Genomic DNA, 17,611 nt, shown 5'->3' with positions numbered 1-17,611 from the left:
TGGTACTTTGACACACAGTCTTGGTGAATCTGGAACTGTAAGTTCTCAAAAAACTGTAAGTGCCGTCCACATAAGAGCTTCCCAAACTCTTGAATAGAAAATACCATCCTAGGTCACAACTTAAGTCACAACTGTCATCTTAGGCCAGAACAGCCAATTCAGTGACTAAAATTAATGTAAGGAAAGGCAAAAGCAAGTATCATGTATAAAATAGTTTATTACCATAATAAATAAAACTTTTTTTTACAAATATCATTTGTGCTTGTTTAAAAATGTTGAGAAGGGAGTATCATCAATGGAGGGGCCTGCACGTTCCTCTTAACATTCCCAAGCCACAGATATACAGTGGTGTTCTTGGCAGCATCCTCAGCTGACCACAAAAATAGTATCAGCTCATTTACACTTTTGTTTATTCATGCTCATTTGGACAAAGTGACAGATGCAAAGGAAAAAGAAAAACCCAATAAGGGATTTGGCAGGACTCAATGGAAAGCGTATTAATATAAGGAGAAGCCCCAGAATGGTGAACTGCTCATGAGTAGAAGTGTCCTTGAGGTGCCGGCGAAACGTCGGATGTGGACAGTCTCCAACTAATGCACAAATACAGCATCGGAATATAAAGAGAATACATTCATTAGGGGAGGGTGCATCCTTCTTAATATAAGATCAGTTTATATCCTGATACGAGATCTGTGAACTTCTCATTGAACAACTAATGGATCCATTGGATGACTCAGAAGCCAGATAGATAAAGAGACAAGGGCTGTAAGAAAAGTTTAATGGCAGGCAGGGAGGGCACCCACCGCTCTGGTACCTGCAGGGAATTCAAGTCCAGTTCTAGAGGTTCCAGAATAAGTCTGATATGCTCACATGAGAATGAAGTTTCACTTGAATTTAAGCTGCAGATAAATTCACATTGATTCTTTTGAGCTGTAGGGGGTAGAAATTAAAACTTCTCAACATGAACACCTTTGGTGAGAAAATGGTTTTTTCTCTGATGTTTGTTTGCAGTCAGTGCTGAGAGGATCATGAAGTCTCCTCCAGATGGAGGGCACAGGAGCTGGTGAAGGTAATCTTAATTGAAGCGAGTGAGAAGGCAGTATATAGAGCAATAACAATGATTTAGCAACAGAGGGAGGCTGTCTGGGGCATCAAGTGTGCCCTCAATGGCCTCCTCTTTAAGCAACACTAGGTGATAAGGGAGGAGAGAGGAAGGGGCATTGGCAGCTCTATCACAGCTGGAGTTCCATTCAAGGGTCTTAAGGCTAAACGTCTTTATTGCAAGACATAGTACAATCTATTAATCAAATGCACATCAGCAACGTGTATCTATCTCCACCAGGGCTCCTAAAATTTCCCAGAGTATGCATGTGAGACAGAGTGGTCAGTGCAACAAGGGAAAATGAGGATCTTCCTATACCTAGTATTCCTAGAGTCCCCACAAGGGCTCAGACAAAGAGCTTGACAGTTGGTATAATACCTTCCATCTAAGGATTTGGAGAGGAAGTTTGCTGAATGGGATGGGGTGGTGTAGTACAATTTTACCCCTGCTCAGCTCTCCCCACTTCTGAAAGAGGAGGATTCCAGCAAAAGGGCTGATGTTTGGCCAACAGCAGCACACTGGATCAAAGAGGTTGAGGGTAAAACAGGCCCCCAGGGATTGGATAACAAGAAGAAATCAAGTAAGAAATGTATTTCCAAAAGTTTGCTGGAAGGCTGCGAAATGGGCTCAGTTTTTTAAATACTTGGGCTATCCTGTAGCATTAATGTTGTAACCTTGTTAGCATAATGTAGCATTGCATTAATTAATGCAATGAGTTGCATTAATTGTACACTAGATAATTTGGTTTTTCAACCAAATGGTCCCCTCTGTTTCTGTCCTTTGGCTATCTTGTCATGTCCAGTGGAGGAGCCCTTTGTAAGTATATGGGATGGCAGTGCCCATTGCTGGAGTCAGTGCCCCCCCACCAAGAACAAACACCACCTCACTGACCATCTCAGTTCTCAGAGTTAACCCTAAACCCACCCCCTCCATCAGCCGGGAGGAGCATGTTCAACCAGCAGCCAAGTGACAGGGACAAGACCTCCCCACTTCAAAGCAGCCTGTCAGGATATTCTCTGGGAAATGGAGCGTCAGTATGAATGACATTCAAAGCAAAGAATTTAGTAGAAATCAAATAGCACTTACTAGAAAATGGTGCCACATATCATGCCCCCACTCCTCAAAAAGGAAAAACATATATCCTGGGCAAATCTGTTCTCTTGGCATACTTTTTCTGAAGTCTAAATGTTCTGTCCCATACCTAGTAACTTTTTGTTTCCCTCATCTCTCTCCAGCCACCAGATAATGGTTTATACTGGAAGGCTCAGGTCAGTGGTGTCTGAGGCACATGGTCCTGGCTCGGGAACCCAGAGTGGCATCCTGGCATGGGAAGGCAGCACAAAGCAGCCTGCGGCCAAGTTCATGGCGTGAAAAGGAAGGGAGAAAGGTTTGGCTCATTTACACAATGTTTTTTCAGAGAAAACAATTACAGCAAAAAATCCCTCAAATCCTAGGGAGGATTACGGGAGAATAAAGCCCATGCACCCACACGTGCACCTGTGACCCCAAGAGGAACAGATTCCTGCCGCAGGAGCTGGCTTCCAGTCATGAGCCCAGTTTGCACTGATTCAGGAGTGCATTTCCAAAGCTACATTCCACCCTAAAACATGTCTGGACTTCAAAGCCTTACATCATCTTTGCCCCTCATACCCAGAGGTCTGAGAGATTTCATGGACATCCATCTTCCTCAGGCAGAGCTGGAGGGAAGTGGCAGGGCCTCTTGACATTGGCTATGGAGTGCTGGACAAGAAGCCTGTCATCAAGTTCCCGGAGAGCTGGGAGGCAACAAAAAGTCTCCAGTGGCAGGTGCTTCTGAGGCCGGGTTTTGGGGGTGGATTAGAGGCCTACCCTGCCTTAAAAGTGGTGGCTCCTAAACTTCAGAAGCAGGTTGAGGAGCATGTTTAAGAAATGGCAGACTAGAATGTTAGGGGGCAGCCAACAGATGGGATTCCAGATATTTTACGGGCTCTTTCCCAAGGACTGGTTGGCAGCTTCTCAAGTGAAAGAGGCTGAAGGCCTCATAGCTTTATCCAAAGTCAGACAGTTGTGACTCGGCCTTAGGAAATTAGAATTCCTCTTCTTTGCATGCCGCCACCTGAGGCTAAATCTAATTATGTCACAGCCTGGAGAAGCCAGGGGCAGCCCCTGTAAGCCTCATGTGAGAAGCTACATATGAGGTTAGGGCTCCTGGAGCAGGACTCTCCCTTGAGCTCGCAGGCCCTGGCTTCCCAGGGTCATCTGTGCCAACCCTGTGAACCAGGAGAGGTCAGCCGTGCCTTGCACAGACAACCGAGGGCCCAGCCCTGGGACTCACCATAAGCACTGGGCAGGACTAAGGAGGCGAGGCGGGGTGGGGTGGTGGGTAGGCTCGGACCAGAGGCTCTCAGAAACACTGAGTATCTTTGGTAGGGCAGAGGTACCAGGGATGGGGTCACCATCTAACATAGGCAAAGGTAAGCTCCCTGGATAAGTCCATGCTGTCACCTGTACTCCTAATTCCATTCCCTCCAAGCTGACTCTTCAGAGCTGAACTTCTAACCTTGCTTGTCAGTATTTGGGGTCCTGACACCTCTCTCTAGGGCATGTGCCCTGGCCAGCTCCACTGTGCCTGGAAGAGACTTCTCCCCTTTCCTTTCTCAGATGCCATTGAGAGAAGCCCAAGCACATGAATAACCTGACTTAGGTGACCACGAGGCAGTGGACTGTCCCCAAGCATCGTGGCATAAGGGCTCGGATGGCCCATATGCAGCCCTGTGACCATCACTGGGAGCCATGGCTCCAAGGCCACTTTTCTCCATCACCTTATAGAGATAGCTGGAAACTCACTGCTTCGTTCTCTTTCCAGCTCCTGAAGAGAGTACAATCATGATCCTGAAATCTTTTGCCATTTTCTCTTGAAATCCTACTGACTTTAGTAGGAAATAGAGAGACTGGCTTTAAAATAAGGCCCAGCATGGCTCCCAAGTGCCTATCATGACCCCGTGCGGCGAACAAAATACAAAGGTCTGCAGGGCAATCCCAATGAGAATCAAAGTATAAACATAGCACTTGCTACAGTTCTGAGGTTGTGTGTGTCTGCTTTGTTAATAAAGCAACTCTGGGCTCATGACCCTTCCTGCCGATGCTCCATACCCTGAGGAATGCCACGGGGACACTTGGGAAGAGGCCAAGAAGGAACAGAGGCAAGGGAGCCTGTGTGTGAGGCCAGCGGCATGGAGCACAGCCAGAGGCTCCGCTGGGGACTCCAGAGCCCTCCCTGTCAACTGTCCCAGAGGAGCAGGCTGTGGGCCGCACCGCAGAGAACCCCTGGATCCTAAGGACCCCTCTCCAGCTCTTACCCTTGCCTCATCACCTTTGGGAAAGGAGACCTGAGGATTCCCAGCTCCAATGTCTACGGGCTGCATGCACCACACCTGCAGCTGCTTTTCTGGCCTTAACCATGAGACAGAAAGTTTCCGGGCTCTACCCTCCTGTCCCTCAAGCTCCGCTTGTCCCGAGCTAGTTACAAATGACAACTACAGGAGAACATGGTGATGTCAGACACAGGCTGTACAAGGACGGGGATGCCGGGAAGTCCCTGGCCCACCACAGTCCGTTGGGGGTCTTGGCAAAGGAGCCCAGCATGGTATATACATGAGAGGTTCTCGGCACTTTCCCACCAGTCCCCAGATGGCTGCTGCTCTGTTCTGGTAGTTTATCTTTTACAAATATCATGGTAGTAAAAAATTAAAAATGAAGGAAAATACCCTTTAGATAGCATGTCCCTTCTTTCAAAATTGTGCAAAGATGGTTCAGATGCAGCTGCCACCTTGCAGGGTAGGGGCACGCTACCCTTCCCGTATCTTTTTCCAGATAGAGAAAGAGCGCGTCTAAGCCACCGGCCCCACTTTTTCTGTCAGGAAAAGCCTACTTGAAAATTGTTGGTCATGTGGACGTGTGTGGTAGGGATGGTGGTCACGGCAAGGTTGTAGGTGTCTGTCTCTGATTTTTCTTTTAATAGACCTCTCAGCTGGCTCCAAAAATGTCTCTCTCTGATTCTGGGGACTGTGGCCTCGATATTTCAAACAGCTCCTGAGGAGACTGAGAGGATCTTCTGGAAGTTAATATCCTGAGTATCTCAGAGAGCTGTTTCTCAATATTGGTCATTTTGGCGTTTAAGGCCTTGATGTCCTCCTTCAGCTCGTGCCTCACCTCCAGGACTGTGGCCTGCAGCGTCTGCTCAGGGATGGGGTAGAAAGAATGCTTGACCTCTGCCAGGATGGGACTCCGATCCTGGGGACTCCTGGCCTCACCCACGTTGTCCAGCCGCAAGTCGCTCTTGGTGATGCCACTGTCACACGAGTCTGTCTTCTTCAGCGTGGCCTCGCCTGATGCTTTTGTCCTCTCGGGAAGTGTCTCCATCGACTCAGCCTTGGACACCTTGTTCCATTCCTCACCCTTCCCGCAAGCATCTTTGAAGCGGGCCCAGCCTTTGCGCTTGGCACAATCGCCCCCGCCCGCCTTGGGGCCCAGGCACTCGGACCCGGGTGCATGTAGCTTTGCGTGGTCTGGAACCCCGGAGGTGGAGGCTGCCTGGAAGGACACGGGCGTGGCAGGACTCTCACGTACGGTGACCACGCTGGCCTTCATGAGGCTGTGGTTGGCGGAGGCATGCTCTGTGAGGACATTGCCCTTCTCCACATCTAGGTCATCCAGGTCCCGGCCCCCTCTCTCAGCCGCCAGCCTGGCCTCTTTCTGCTGTCGGAATCTCTGGAAGAGGCGCCGGACAGGGTGGTCCGGGGGCAAGATCAGGGGGGCCTCATTCTTTCGTTTCATGCGCTCTTCCTCTTCACGTTTCACGTCGCTGATCTTCCGGAACACAATCTGGAGAGAGAGAGAGAACGACATGCCATGTTAGCCACATGCTGGCTGCAGCAGCCCAGCTCAGCCCCTCTGCCTATCATGGCCCTCTCCTTCCAGTCCACCTGCTGCCAAGAGGCTGGGGCTCACAGCCTGCAAGGCCTCACAAGGCTTTTCTCTATGACTGACCTCACCCTCCTTTTCTTGACACTGACTCCCAGCTTTCCAGCAGCAGGTAATTGACTCCCTTTGTCATTCCCTTCAAGAGGAACAAATCCCATTTTTTTCCCTCCCCACATGCCAGGAGGCTAAAGAATCCAAAGAGCATCTTCCCAGGAGACTGTCCTAGCCTCTGAGCCTGGCCTCCCTTAAATCCGTCCTTGTCTGCAATTCAGCATCATCTCATGAGCCTTTCAAATATCATTTTTCTGGCCCCACTTCAGACCTACTCCATTAGTATCTCTGCACAAAAGCTGGAGCATCTCTGGTCTAAACCATACTTCAGGGCAAGAAAGTCCCCTGGCAAGGCTACAGCTAAGGTTTCCAATGCCACCCACAGATCTGGACCCTAAGTGAATGGGGTTGGCTGTGAAAAGTAAAAGCCAGTCTTACACAGAAGTCCTCCTTGTCCTTGGTGACCTTACAGTAGACTAACGTCTATAAAGTTGAACATAAACTTGTCCTAACAATAATACCCACACTTAGACAGTGATTTGCAGGTCACAAGGCACTTTAATGTTACTTCATGTATTCCTTTTGACAGCACTGTGAAGTCACTGGAACACCTGTTATTATCCCCATTTCAGACATAAGGAAACCGCAGCTCAGAGTGGCTAAATATCACCTAACAGGTAAGTTGCCTAGAAGGGACTTGTACCCAAGGTATCAAACCCCAGATCCATTAGGTGGCCAGCAGGTAATGACTAATGACAACAATACTTCATGCAGAGGATGGACCATCAGCAAAACAGACTCATGAATTTGGCCCTGAGTGCAGCATAAGCCACAGCTTACAGGGGCCTTCCCCTGCGTCAGCATCTGACTATGGGAAAGCCCCATAATTTCTAGCTTATATTGCATGTGCCAGTTAGACTCTGGGACATGTTTTGATCCATATCATGTTTGAATTTGTGAGATGCAACCTGTAATAGGTTATCTTTTTAGTGTAAATTTCTGATTTGAGGACTAGAGGTATTGAGATTGTGTAGAAGTAGAGGAGAGGCCTGTGGTAAGGGAGAACAGCAGCTTTTTCATCATCCCAATCTGGGAAACTTTGTGCCCTGGGCAGGCAACTTAGACCCACCCAGAACCTGTCCCAGGGACTTGCCACAGGACCGCCGGTCTTGGGGAGGCACACATGGTGTCATGCCAGGAGCAGGGGTTTGGGGTCAGAAAGAACTAAGTTTAAGTCCCAGCCCCATTACTTAACCGTGTAACCTCACACAGGTATCTTAACTTCTGAGTCTCAGCTTCCTCCTTAAAAAGTGAGGAAAATCTCTACTTTTCAGACTTGGTATAAAGCTGATACAGGATGACTTATATGAAATCACTGGCCCACTGGAGATGCTTAAATGGCTCCTGTTGTCCTCGCCCTTTCAAGGCCCCCAGCTGAAGATGACACGCAACTTGCCCTACCTCCTCCAAGAGGCCCTGCCCTGTGCTGTCACCAGTAGGTTCTCAGGTATGACCAACAAGACGATTGTTTTATAGTGCCCAACACAGAGAAGCCAAATAAACAGTTAATTGTTTGATGCTAGGAATCCATCAGCAAATCACTGGCAGACTAGAGGCCCACGTCTGTGCACTAACTTCTTGGTCAAAGTTTCTGTCACTAGATGACTTTACACTGAGGTCACTAACAGGTGGATGGGTGGTTAAATCTTCCAGCTAGTATCTGGATTCTGATATGTGACTTTCTGACCTCCACTGGGCAGCATTTCTCCCATCCCTGCCTCCTCTGGTCCCCTCTTTAGCCGTACCCCAACTGCCCCTACAGTCTGGCTTGCAGATCCAAGAAGTGGGACTCGGGAGAATCCTGTCCACCCTGAAGAGGGACAGAGAAACCCAATAAAGGCCTCATGGGGGGATGGGGAAGTGATAAGTAGAGTGATTGGGACCCTTTTCTCTCTGTGCTCTGAGTTGGATGCCTCTATACGCGCTGTACTCTGTTCTGGGAATGGCCTCTGCTCTCCATTGGGCATCCAAATCCTCTTCACACCAAGACCCAGCGCAAATGCACCTCCTCCAGAAAGTCTTCGCTGATTTCAATGTGCTGTAAGTTATCCTCCTACCTCCCAACTCCAATGGCCCTTTCTACAGTTTGACTGCTCTTCTGTCCTGATTACTCTCTATCTTGTATCCATTTGTAGTAGAGAGTCCAACTCTCTTCTGCCTACTCACATGCCTTCTTAGAGAGGGGAGGAGAGAGAAGAGAATAGGAAGGAAGGTGGAATGGAGGGAAGGAATGCAGAAAAGAGGAAGGAGAAAGTGGGTGAGAACGTGAATGTACCCAAGAGAGATGATGGCTTTTAGAGCTCATTGCTCTTTTCCTGCCCTTTATATCTGCAGGATATCTGATTCCTAACACTATCCCCCTTTTTCACTTGAGCAAGTTTGGGCAGGTCTATTCCTTGTAAGCAACAATTCCTGAACACAAACATATCCTATCCCGCTAAAAGGTCCCTGAGGGCTCAGAACAGTACTTTGGAGGTCACATTGTATTTTTTACTTTTTAAATGTTTGCTTATTATTTGCCCTGAAAGAGCAATGATTTTCCGTTTTGTTTCCAATTTCCAGCTGTTCAAAGTGCCTGGTACCTAGCAGGCCCTCAATAAATATTTGTGCAATGTAGAACACATAAATATTGGCTAATGAATCCGTGGGATAATATCTTCTTCCTGGAAAGATGAAATCACAGAGGTCATAGTCAATGTTATAAAAAGCAGAGTTTGGCCTGGACACACATCTCTCAACATCAAAGGTCAGGGGCAGCCTCTGAGACTTGAGATGTTCTAAGACTAATGAAAAGGAAGTTCTTCAGATATTGAGGAGTCAACAAAAAACTGATCCCAAGAGGCTTAACATAATTCATGGTGGACATTTCGGAGGGAAAGTGGGAGTTCCTCTTTGAGGGTGTGGCTACATTGTGCTTGTCACCCAGAGGCCCCATGGGTCAGAATCCTGGACTGAGCCAGCCAGCATATTCAGGTGTTATGACTGTGTGGTCGATGTGGGCAGTTCAGGCACTCATAGACAGGGCCTGTTGGTGGACCCACAGGTCTCTGGATCTGTGCAGGCTTTCTTTCCAAAGTGTCATCCTAGGCTGCCCTCCATCATCCTGTGTGATAGGCAGCCCCACTGAATGTCACTGTCTCAACCAATGGACAGGTGAGCCAGGGAAGAACTTCCTATCCTGCAGAAATGCCTGGTTCTTCCTTTGAGAATCAGGGAGGTAAAACCTGCCACGCCCAGGAGACAAGGCAAAAGGAATTTTTACAGAGCTGATGTGGTCTGACAGCTTTGCTGATCTGGAGTCAAGGGCTCTGCTTACTAACTTCAACTGCTTTTCTGCAGAAGTTAGTCATGGAGTGTGTCTCAGAGGCAGCCATGACCATGCATTTTGCCAAGTATTTTAGATCTGAGTGGGCAGGAGTGGTTGTATGACTCATGACAATGAGGTCTGTGCCACCAGCACCAGCCACAGCGGCTCTCCGTCTGCTTGGAGATGCTCCACAGCTTCCCATGGCAAGAGTGTATCCTGGGAATGATGGGCATGACTCCCAACTCCGTAACCCAGGATGCTCCCTGTACTGGACAGGTGATGGATGGAGGTCTGGGGAACAAGTCTGTCCAAAGTATTCCATGATGCTCTAATAGGTACTATGAGGTGGGAGAAGTTCCAAGGTTAGGTACGTTTGAGCCACACTGCAGTGTTAAATGGGTTGCTTTACTGCAGGACTTCTCAGAGCCTTACCACACTAATGTGCCTTATGAATGTCTAAGAGGAAGACATTATATGCAGCATTTCTTAAGCCAGTTCCCCCAGATCCTCTCTTCTGAATGAAAGAACCCCTCTGGAAAACACTAAAATTATATCAATGTGTAGGGTATGGGATGTTCTCTGTATTTGTGTATAGCCCTGACAGATGGGCAGATGTTTCCTGTTCCAGCTAAAGGGGACCCCCTATCTCTAACTCACTCGCTAAGCCCCTGGAATTTGAGATTTGAGGATTCCATTGCAGATGCATTACCCCCTGGTAGACAGGCCAGGGTCAATCCAAACTCTGTGGCTATAGCCATCCTCGTTTGTGAAGCCAAAAGAAGTGATGTATATTGCCCTCCCTCCAAAAATCTGCTTCTAATGTTTGTGGTTTAATGGGGAGAGAGAAAAAGAGATCACAGGTAACTTCTCTATGCACCACACATAGGCTCCCGAAGGATGGTGTGAAAATAAAATCCTAAAGGACTTCCATTTTCACTCATCCTCATTGCAGACTGACCTCATACTGATTTCATCATCTCTGCCTGGCTGATTTTATTTTTGAACTCTTACATGAGCTCAGGGAACTGACATTTAAAAGTACCCCTGAGATGAACATTTTTGCAATGAGGACAACTGCTCATTGGCTCTTGCCTTCTTTCTTCACATCACAGATCCTTAGTCAGGGACCACACCAACAGAGAAGTGCTGGGGTCTGTCTGGAGAGTTTGTTCCACTGGAAAAGGCCCAGCCCTGGTGATAGAAAACTACTCTGTTCTTGGCATGGTTTCAAGGCACTGGTAATGGGATAAGTCCAGATCCTTCCTGGATCCAGCCAGAGTCCTGCCAGCCCACAGGGGCATATATTTTTCTAGCCTGACATGTTGCTCAGAATGCTGAGCAGCTCATGACTTATTGCAACCTGGAGACAGAGGACGCCTGGAGGGCAGGGACGCTGCTGTGCCTTGCTCATCGAACTTGGCATCCCTCTAAGCTCGCACCAAGCAACGGCCCTAAGTCTGGGAAGACTTAAATGGTTGTTGAGCTGAATGGAATTGACACTCAGATCCTTAAGCTATAGGGATTTCTTGGTAATTATTTTCTACTAGGTTTGAAAAACCAATACCCCTGGAATCTGACGTGAGCCAGGATAGTCGACCACCTCTTCTGGGTTACATTAAGAGGGCCCGGCTCCTCTCAAGCCTAACCTGTTCTCAAGCCCTAGCCAGGACCAGGCCAAGGGGAGGAGTCATCCCCTCGGGGTCTCATGCATGGGGGAAAGGCAGGCCTAGGAGGGGAATGGACTTGCTGGAGTTCTGGCAGCAAGAGAATGTGGGGAGGGCACCCAAGTGGGCGCACAGTTACTTAAAAGAACTCAGATTGTGGAATAAAAATACATATGTAATGTCAATCCTCAGTGGTTTGCATAAATGAGCTGAGGTATGAGTCATCGAAATCTATGGATATATCAAAAGGGATTTAGATGATTTTCTCTTGGATTCAGACACATGTCCCCAATCTGAAATGCTCAACAGTAGAAAGAGCACTGGCTTGGAGTGGTCCTAGCTCTGCCACTGACTAGTCACTGTGTGACCTTGGGAAAGTTATATCCTTCCTTGGTTGTACCAGATCAATGGTTCTGAAATCTGGCTGCACTTCAGAACCCCTTGAAGAGGTTATCTAGTGAGTGAGAATTTCCCATGGCAGGGCTAGAAACTGGCATTTGCAGCAAGCTCCCAAGTGATTCTGACATGGGCAGCCTGACCCATGTCTGCTGACTAGGCTCTCAGAACCCCTGGATGGATGGCTGGTGACGTCACTGCTACTCTGCGGTCCCCTGTGCATGGACTTGTGCTCACACGAGTGTGGCCACACACACCAGCCTCCTGCGCACCTCTCTGCCTGTACTCACACTTCCAGCCAGACTCAGCCCTCCTAGGTGCTACCTGGGATTGGAGTGGGGGATGACCCTGGTCTCTCACTCAGCCTCTGGTCCCTGAAGGATGACTGAGAGGAAACGGGGAGGCCCCGCAACCACCTTCAACTCTTTCTTTCTTAGATCTGACAAAAAGCTGTCTTAGAGTGGGGGGACATAAAGCCAAGCAAACATTTACTGAGCACCCACTGTCTGAGAGCACTCAGCAGGGCGCACACACTCTATAGCTCCTTGCTAGTAGGAGCCAGGCCTCTTGTCCCAGAGCTGGGGTCCATGTTGGTGCTGACTCAAGCACCGTGAGTGGCCGAGCGTCAGAAGGGCCCTAACATCCCCACAGGCCCACTTGACGTAGCTTTCCTTGTGGTTTCCTCACCCACCAGCCTCCTCCACCAGTCACCCTGCCTGGTTTTATGGCAGAGCATAAAACATGAAGGTTAACAAACTGGGCCATTTAAGAAACTTAAAACATGGAAAAACAAACTGCAGATGGGCAGATAGGATAAGGCAGTTGGTTGGGTTTTACTTTTGGAAAAGGCCACTTCTCAACCCCCTCAGAAAGATCACTTCTGTTATAATGGAATCAAATGCTACATTTTCTACTTGGTATCATGATGAATACGTGACAGCCCAGAACATGGGAGGCCCTGAGCCTCGAGGAGGGGAGGGGGCCCCAGAGGGACCCAGGCCAGTTCGGCTAAGGCTGTGTGCTGCCCTGGCCTGAGGCTGGAGGGAACAAAGCACAGCACTGTCCTCCAGGGGATGCCAGGCTCGGGAGACAGAGCAGTAAACTCACAGCATAAGCACAGAGTGCTAAAGTGGGCCCAGGGTGGGAGGGCGAGGGCAGGAGCCTGTGGAGTCAGCATGGAGTGACGGCATGTGCACACGCTGGAAGTCAGGTGGACTTGGATCGTGTTCCCCAAACCTCAGTTTCAGCACAGAATACAACTGCTTTCACCAGGACTGTTATAAGGATTAAGTTGGATAATGTAAGTAAGCCCTTAAGGAGAGTGCTTGACATTTAATAGTTGCTCAGTAAATGTATTATGTATTACTCTTTATGGGGGCGGTCCTTGAGATGATTCTAGAAGGATGAGCTAGAATTAGGTATAAAAGGTAAAGAATTTGGGTGAGGGTGTTCCAAACAGGGAACAGCCCACGCCAAGACACAAAGGCAGAAACGCCAGCCAGGGAAGAACAGTGTCTTTGTGGTGGCAGTCCTGGTGAGAGGAGCTGATGCTGATGGAGAGCTCTGATGTGCCAGGCACTGTGTTAAATGTTGGACCTGTGCCATCCTCGAGGAAACCCCAGCAGGTGGGTATATTATTATCCTCACTTTTCAAATAATGAAACCAAGTTTAGAAAGAGTAAGTGATCGCCCAAGAGGACAAAGCTGTGGAGCTGTGAGCCAAACCCGGGCAACTGGAGTCCCTGCCCACACCATGTCTGAGGCCATTCTTCTAGGGAAAATGCCTTGGGTTTTAGGGCAAAGGACAGTTTCTCTCAGTATAGGCTGATGACCTCCACTAGTGTCTCTCTGTCTTTGTCCATTGGCAACTTCTCTAAAGAATTCAGGGGCAGCGCTAGGAAGTAGAATATCTGGCCAAGGGAAGGCGAGAGGCCAAGAAGCCAAGATTCCCAGAGGATCTAAAGAGGGAATGCCTCTTTAGATGCATTAGGCTATGTGGTGTTTTAATTTGTCAGGATGAACCAATGACTTAGGGTGAAACCCAGACTTTGATTGGTTAAGTTGAAAAAGAGGGCTAGCAACACATGAGCCCAACTGTTTGGCTTATTGGAAAATCCTGCCTCCCTGAAGGATGCTGAGGTTACCAGTTACCCTGTTGACCACTCGTGACCTCTGGGCCCAGCACTAGGCAGAAGGAGTAGGAATGCACAGATGTCCCAGTGGCCTTTATCCTGGAAAACCCTAGAGGCTAGAGCTGTTCCGTTCTCAGGGGACCTGGTCCACTGGCTCTCAGCACACTGCTAACAGGCAGGCCCCTCCCATCACCATGCAGCATCTGTACTTTCTTCTGGCATTAATCAAGAATGACTTGTCTGACCCATCAGTGCCATCCCATCATCTTATTCACTCCTCTAAGGTCCCCACTAGATTGGCAGACATGGGCAGTAGGTGGATTGGACACATCTTCTTTTGACAGACCAACCTGGGGCCTGAAAGACTCCCACAGATGCTCCTGTTCCTTTTTCTTCAGGAAGGTTCAAACCCAAGACAGATGAGTATCCTTCCTTCTCAGTGCCACCCAGAGAATGAGGTTGCCCCTGGGTTGCTACTCAGGGAAGAGATGGCACTGCTGTGCAGGAGTTGCTATCCTCTGGCATTTCACTAGGGGTCACATTTGTCACCTTCTCCTTGTTTTGTGCTCCCTCAGTGTAGTGGACTGAATTGTGACCCTCGAAAGGCATGTCCACCCAGAATTTCAGAAGGCAGCCTTATTTGGAATAAGGTTCTTCGCAGATGTAAGCAAGGTAAGGATCTCAAAATGAGATCATCCTGCATTAGAGTGGGCTCTAGACCAGTGATGAATGCCATTACAAGAGACAGGGAAAAATGCAGAACACAGAGAAAGGCCATGGGGAAGATGGAGGTAGATACTGGAGTTATGTAGCTACAAGCCAAGGGATGCCAAGGATTGCTGACAGCAACCAGAAGCTAAGACAGGCCTGGAATGGATCCTTCCCCAAACCTCCAGAAGGAACCAAGGCAGTAGACAACTATATTTCAGACTTCTGGCCTCCGGAACTGTGAGAGAGAAGCAATTTGTTTTAAGCCACCAAGTCTGTGGTCGTTTGTATGGCAGCCCTCAAACTAGAACACAAGGTCTGCTTCACCACTTCCTCCTCTCTCCCTCCCCTAACGGAGGCCCTGTCCACAGCCCTGCCCTTTGCGCTTAGGCCTCGCCAGCTGTTCTCCCTTCTGCTTCAGTATTTATCCTCACGCAGCTGAGGCCAGCATAGAAGCCAACAAGACAATGGATGTAAGTGCCCACACCCGCCGTGTGCTGGTTTCAGACCCTGAGGAAATTACTTGATCTTTCAAAGCCTTAGTTGTCTTCTGTACAGTTCCTACTTCTTCTTCCTGTGGAGTTGCAATGAAATAACATTTGAGAGAAGCCCCCCTTCCTTCACATTTATAAACCAATGCTGCTTTTCTTTCTAGTCCCAGCCTGAATATTCCCACACTGAGCATGGGTACATCAGTGTTTCAGAGACCCCTCAAACTCTACTGTCCTAGCCAGAGCAGTCTCCCTTCCCACCTAGTTCTTCTTCAGTGAAGGTGAAGTAGATAATCAGGTCAGTAGGAATCAGAACCCCACGTGGGTGGGTGGGAGGAGCAACTGAAGAGAGGCCAGGTAGAAGACTGTGACTAAAGCTAGTGACAGATATAGAGGGGATGGCCCAGGGAAGCAGAGGAGTGGGCAGATAAAACACAACATGGCCCGCTTCTAGACATACACACCAGTTCATGATGCAAGGAGAAACAAATATGATCTGCAAACTCTGCACCTCATTAACCTGAACCTGAATCAAGAATGACTTGTCCAACCCATCAGTGCCATCCCATGAAGACTCAGGCATCATCTTATTCACTCTCATAAGGGTCCCTGCCTAGACTGGTGGCCATCTTCTTTTGACAGACCAACTTCAACCTGTGGCCTCACCTGCACTAGGTCCCTGAGGGGCATTTGCAGCCTTGTGGGTATCCCTGGGAAACACATGCTACTAACTCCTAGAGGGCTTTGGCCCCTAATGTTGTCTCCCATCCTAGGAACCAGACGGAAGCATGTGCAAAACACAGGCCTTCCCTTAGCCCTTCCAGAGGCAGTTTTAGGAGTCTCCTTCCTGCCTATGTCTCCACTCCCAGGAGGTTCCACTCTGATCCCTCAAAGGAGGACAAGTCTTACAGTCTGGAGCTTTGAACCTCTTCCTACTTCCATTAAAAGCTCCTTGAAGCATGTGGCCCCAGTGGGCAGCCCTCAGGACTCCTGTCTTTGCCCCTTCACTCTGGCAGTGCATAATGGGGAAGCCTAGAACCCCTGCCCTCCCCACCTCCAGCAGCACTTGCCAACCAGTAAGAGGGACAGAATCTCCTGGGGAGCTTTTCCAAATACACATCTAGGCACTACTCTCCTTGCATCCCTCTCTGCCCTTTAGTCTCCACCTCTATTTGAGAGCCAGTGCCCTAAGCCTAGAATGAAGATCATGCCAGTAAAGACAGGGGAAACAGGGTAAGGCAGCCACATAGGACATATTTCATACTCATGTTTCGAGGACACACACACACAGCAAACAAGATGCCCCTTCTCGATGCCAGTGTACCAGCTGCACACGTAGCTCCTCTTACCAGCTACTCCCAGCCCTCTCTCCCTCTGCTTTTTTTTCCCCTTAGTGACTGACAGGTATCCTATCCTGGGTAGAGGCCTGAGGCACTGGATCTGAAGCCAAAAATAGCTGAAGGGTGGTGGGAGTGGGCAGTAATCCTATCCGTGCTGCCTGAGCCCTCTGTCTGCAGGGAATATGCCCAGTGGGGAGCAGAGCCACAGCCTGTCCCCTAGGTGGGGAAGAAACTCTCAGCCAGCGAGAGGTCTGTAGTCCAAAATTCCCAGGGAATCCCCCTGGAGCTGGGCAGTCCCTAGTCCCAGGCCCCTTGGGGAGAGCCTGTTTTGTGATGGATTTCACAGGACTTCACAGCTCTGTACGTCCATTCTTCGACCAAACCTAAATTTCTGACTGGGGTTTTAAGCCTCAGGTCCTTTCTTTATAGAGAGGTGACATTCTCTCTGAAACTTCATTACACAAGGAAACAGCTCTGATCAGCCATTCAAACACTCTTTATGCAGTGCCTACTGAATACAGAGCAATGTATGAAATGTATGAGGTAGTTGGTCCACATTTAAAGAAAGCGAAGACTCTTCCTCTCAGAAGCTGATGATCCAACAGCTTTCCCAGCCTGAGCTGATCTGGGAAACAGCTGCATTTTACAGAAGGACCAACTGAGAATGAGAAAGGGAAGGGGGGATGGGGAACAGCGCCCATACAATGTTTGCTTCTCCTTGGAGTCAGGATGGTGGTTCAGAGGCTGTTCTAGAACAATCCAACCTCTCTTTAGAATGCTGACACTGATTTACAGAGTTGGCACTGCTCTATTCTTAGCCATGGACGGGGCCACCAGGCCATGACGCCACTCTCCTAATGAGAGGGGGCAACGGAGAGTTCCTGAGCAGCTGCCGCCAGCGGCTCAAGTCCTTTACTTTATCCAGCTTAGTCATGACAGCAGCTCTGGGAGATGCTCTGTTGAATGTGCTTTCATGAGGAACTTTTCCACTTGTGAGAGCATTACTCCCAGTTTACAGATGTGATGGTGACTCAGAATGGGAACTGGTCATTCACTTGAGTTCTTGGTATATAGTGCTAACATCAGTCCCTTAGGACCTGGACCATTTCTAACCTATCTCCCATTAACACCTAGTATATTTACACTGTGTTCAATTTTAGCACCTGAGACTATCAATATATTCATCTATCTCTTTGTGTGTTTGAATTATCTCCCTACTCCCATTGTCCCTCCCTCCCTCAATAAGACAAGTCTCCTTGCTAGAATAAACTCTACCTTGTTCATTTTTGTGGTCCCAAAACTAGAAGGGTACTTGTCACACAGCAAACATTCAGTAACTATTTGGGGACTGACAGATTGCGTGACTTGGGCAAGTCAATTAACTTCTATCTTTGTCTA

At 48.7% G+C, this 17,611-nt stretch overlaps 1 protein-coding gene across 2 annotated transcripts in view; it reads right to left on the bottom strand.

Moving 5' to 3' along the window:
* Nucleotides 1-199: 199 nt before the first annotated feature.
* The window catches only part of KCNH1 (potassium voltage-gated channel subfamily H member 1), a 446,156-nt gene continuing 428,744 nt past the window's right edge, over nt 200-17,611 (bottom strand). For both annotated transcript variants that reach the window (XM_003893141.5, XM_003893140.5), the window contains exon 11: nt 200-5,965. In XM_003893141.5, coding sequence (XP_003893190.1) covers nt 5,108-5,965 — 858 coding nt within the window. In that variant the 3' untranslated portion in view covers nt 200-5,107. The remainder of the gene's footprint in view (nt 5,966-17,611) is intronic.

Source organism: Papio anubis, chromosome 1 (assembly GCF_008728515.1).
Source record: "Papio anubis isolate 15944 chromosome 1, Panubis1.0, whole genome shotgun sequence".
NCBI classification, from domain to species: domain Eukaryota; kingdom Metazoa; phylum Chordata; class Mammalia; order Primates; family Cercopithecidae; genus Papio; species Papio anubis.
The sequence above is the reverse complement of the archived record's forward strand: the minus strand, read 5'-3'. Positions and strand labels throughout refer to the sequence as shown.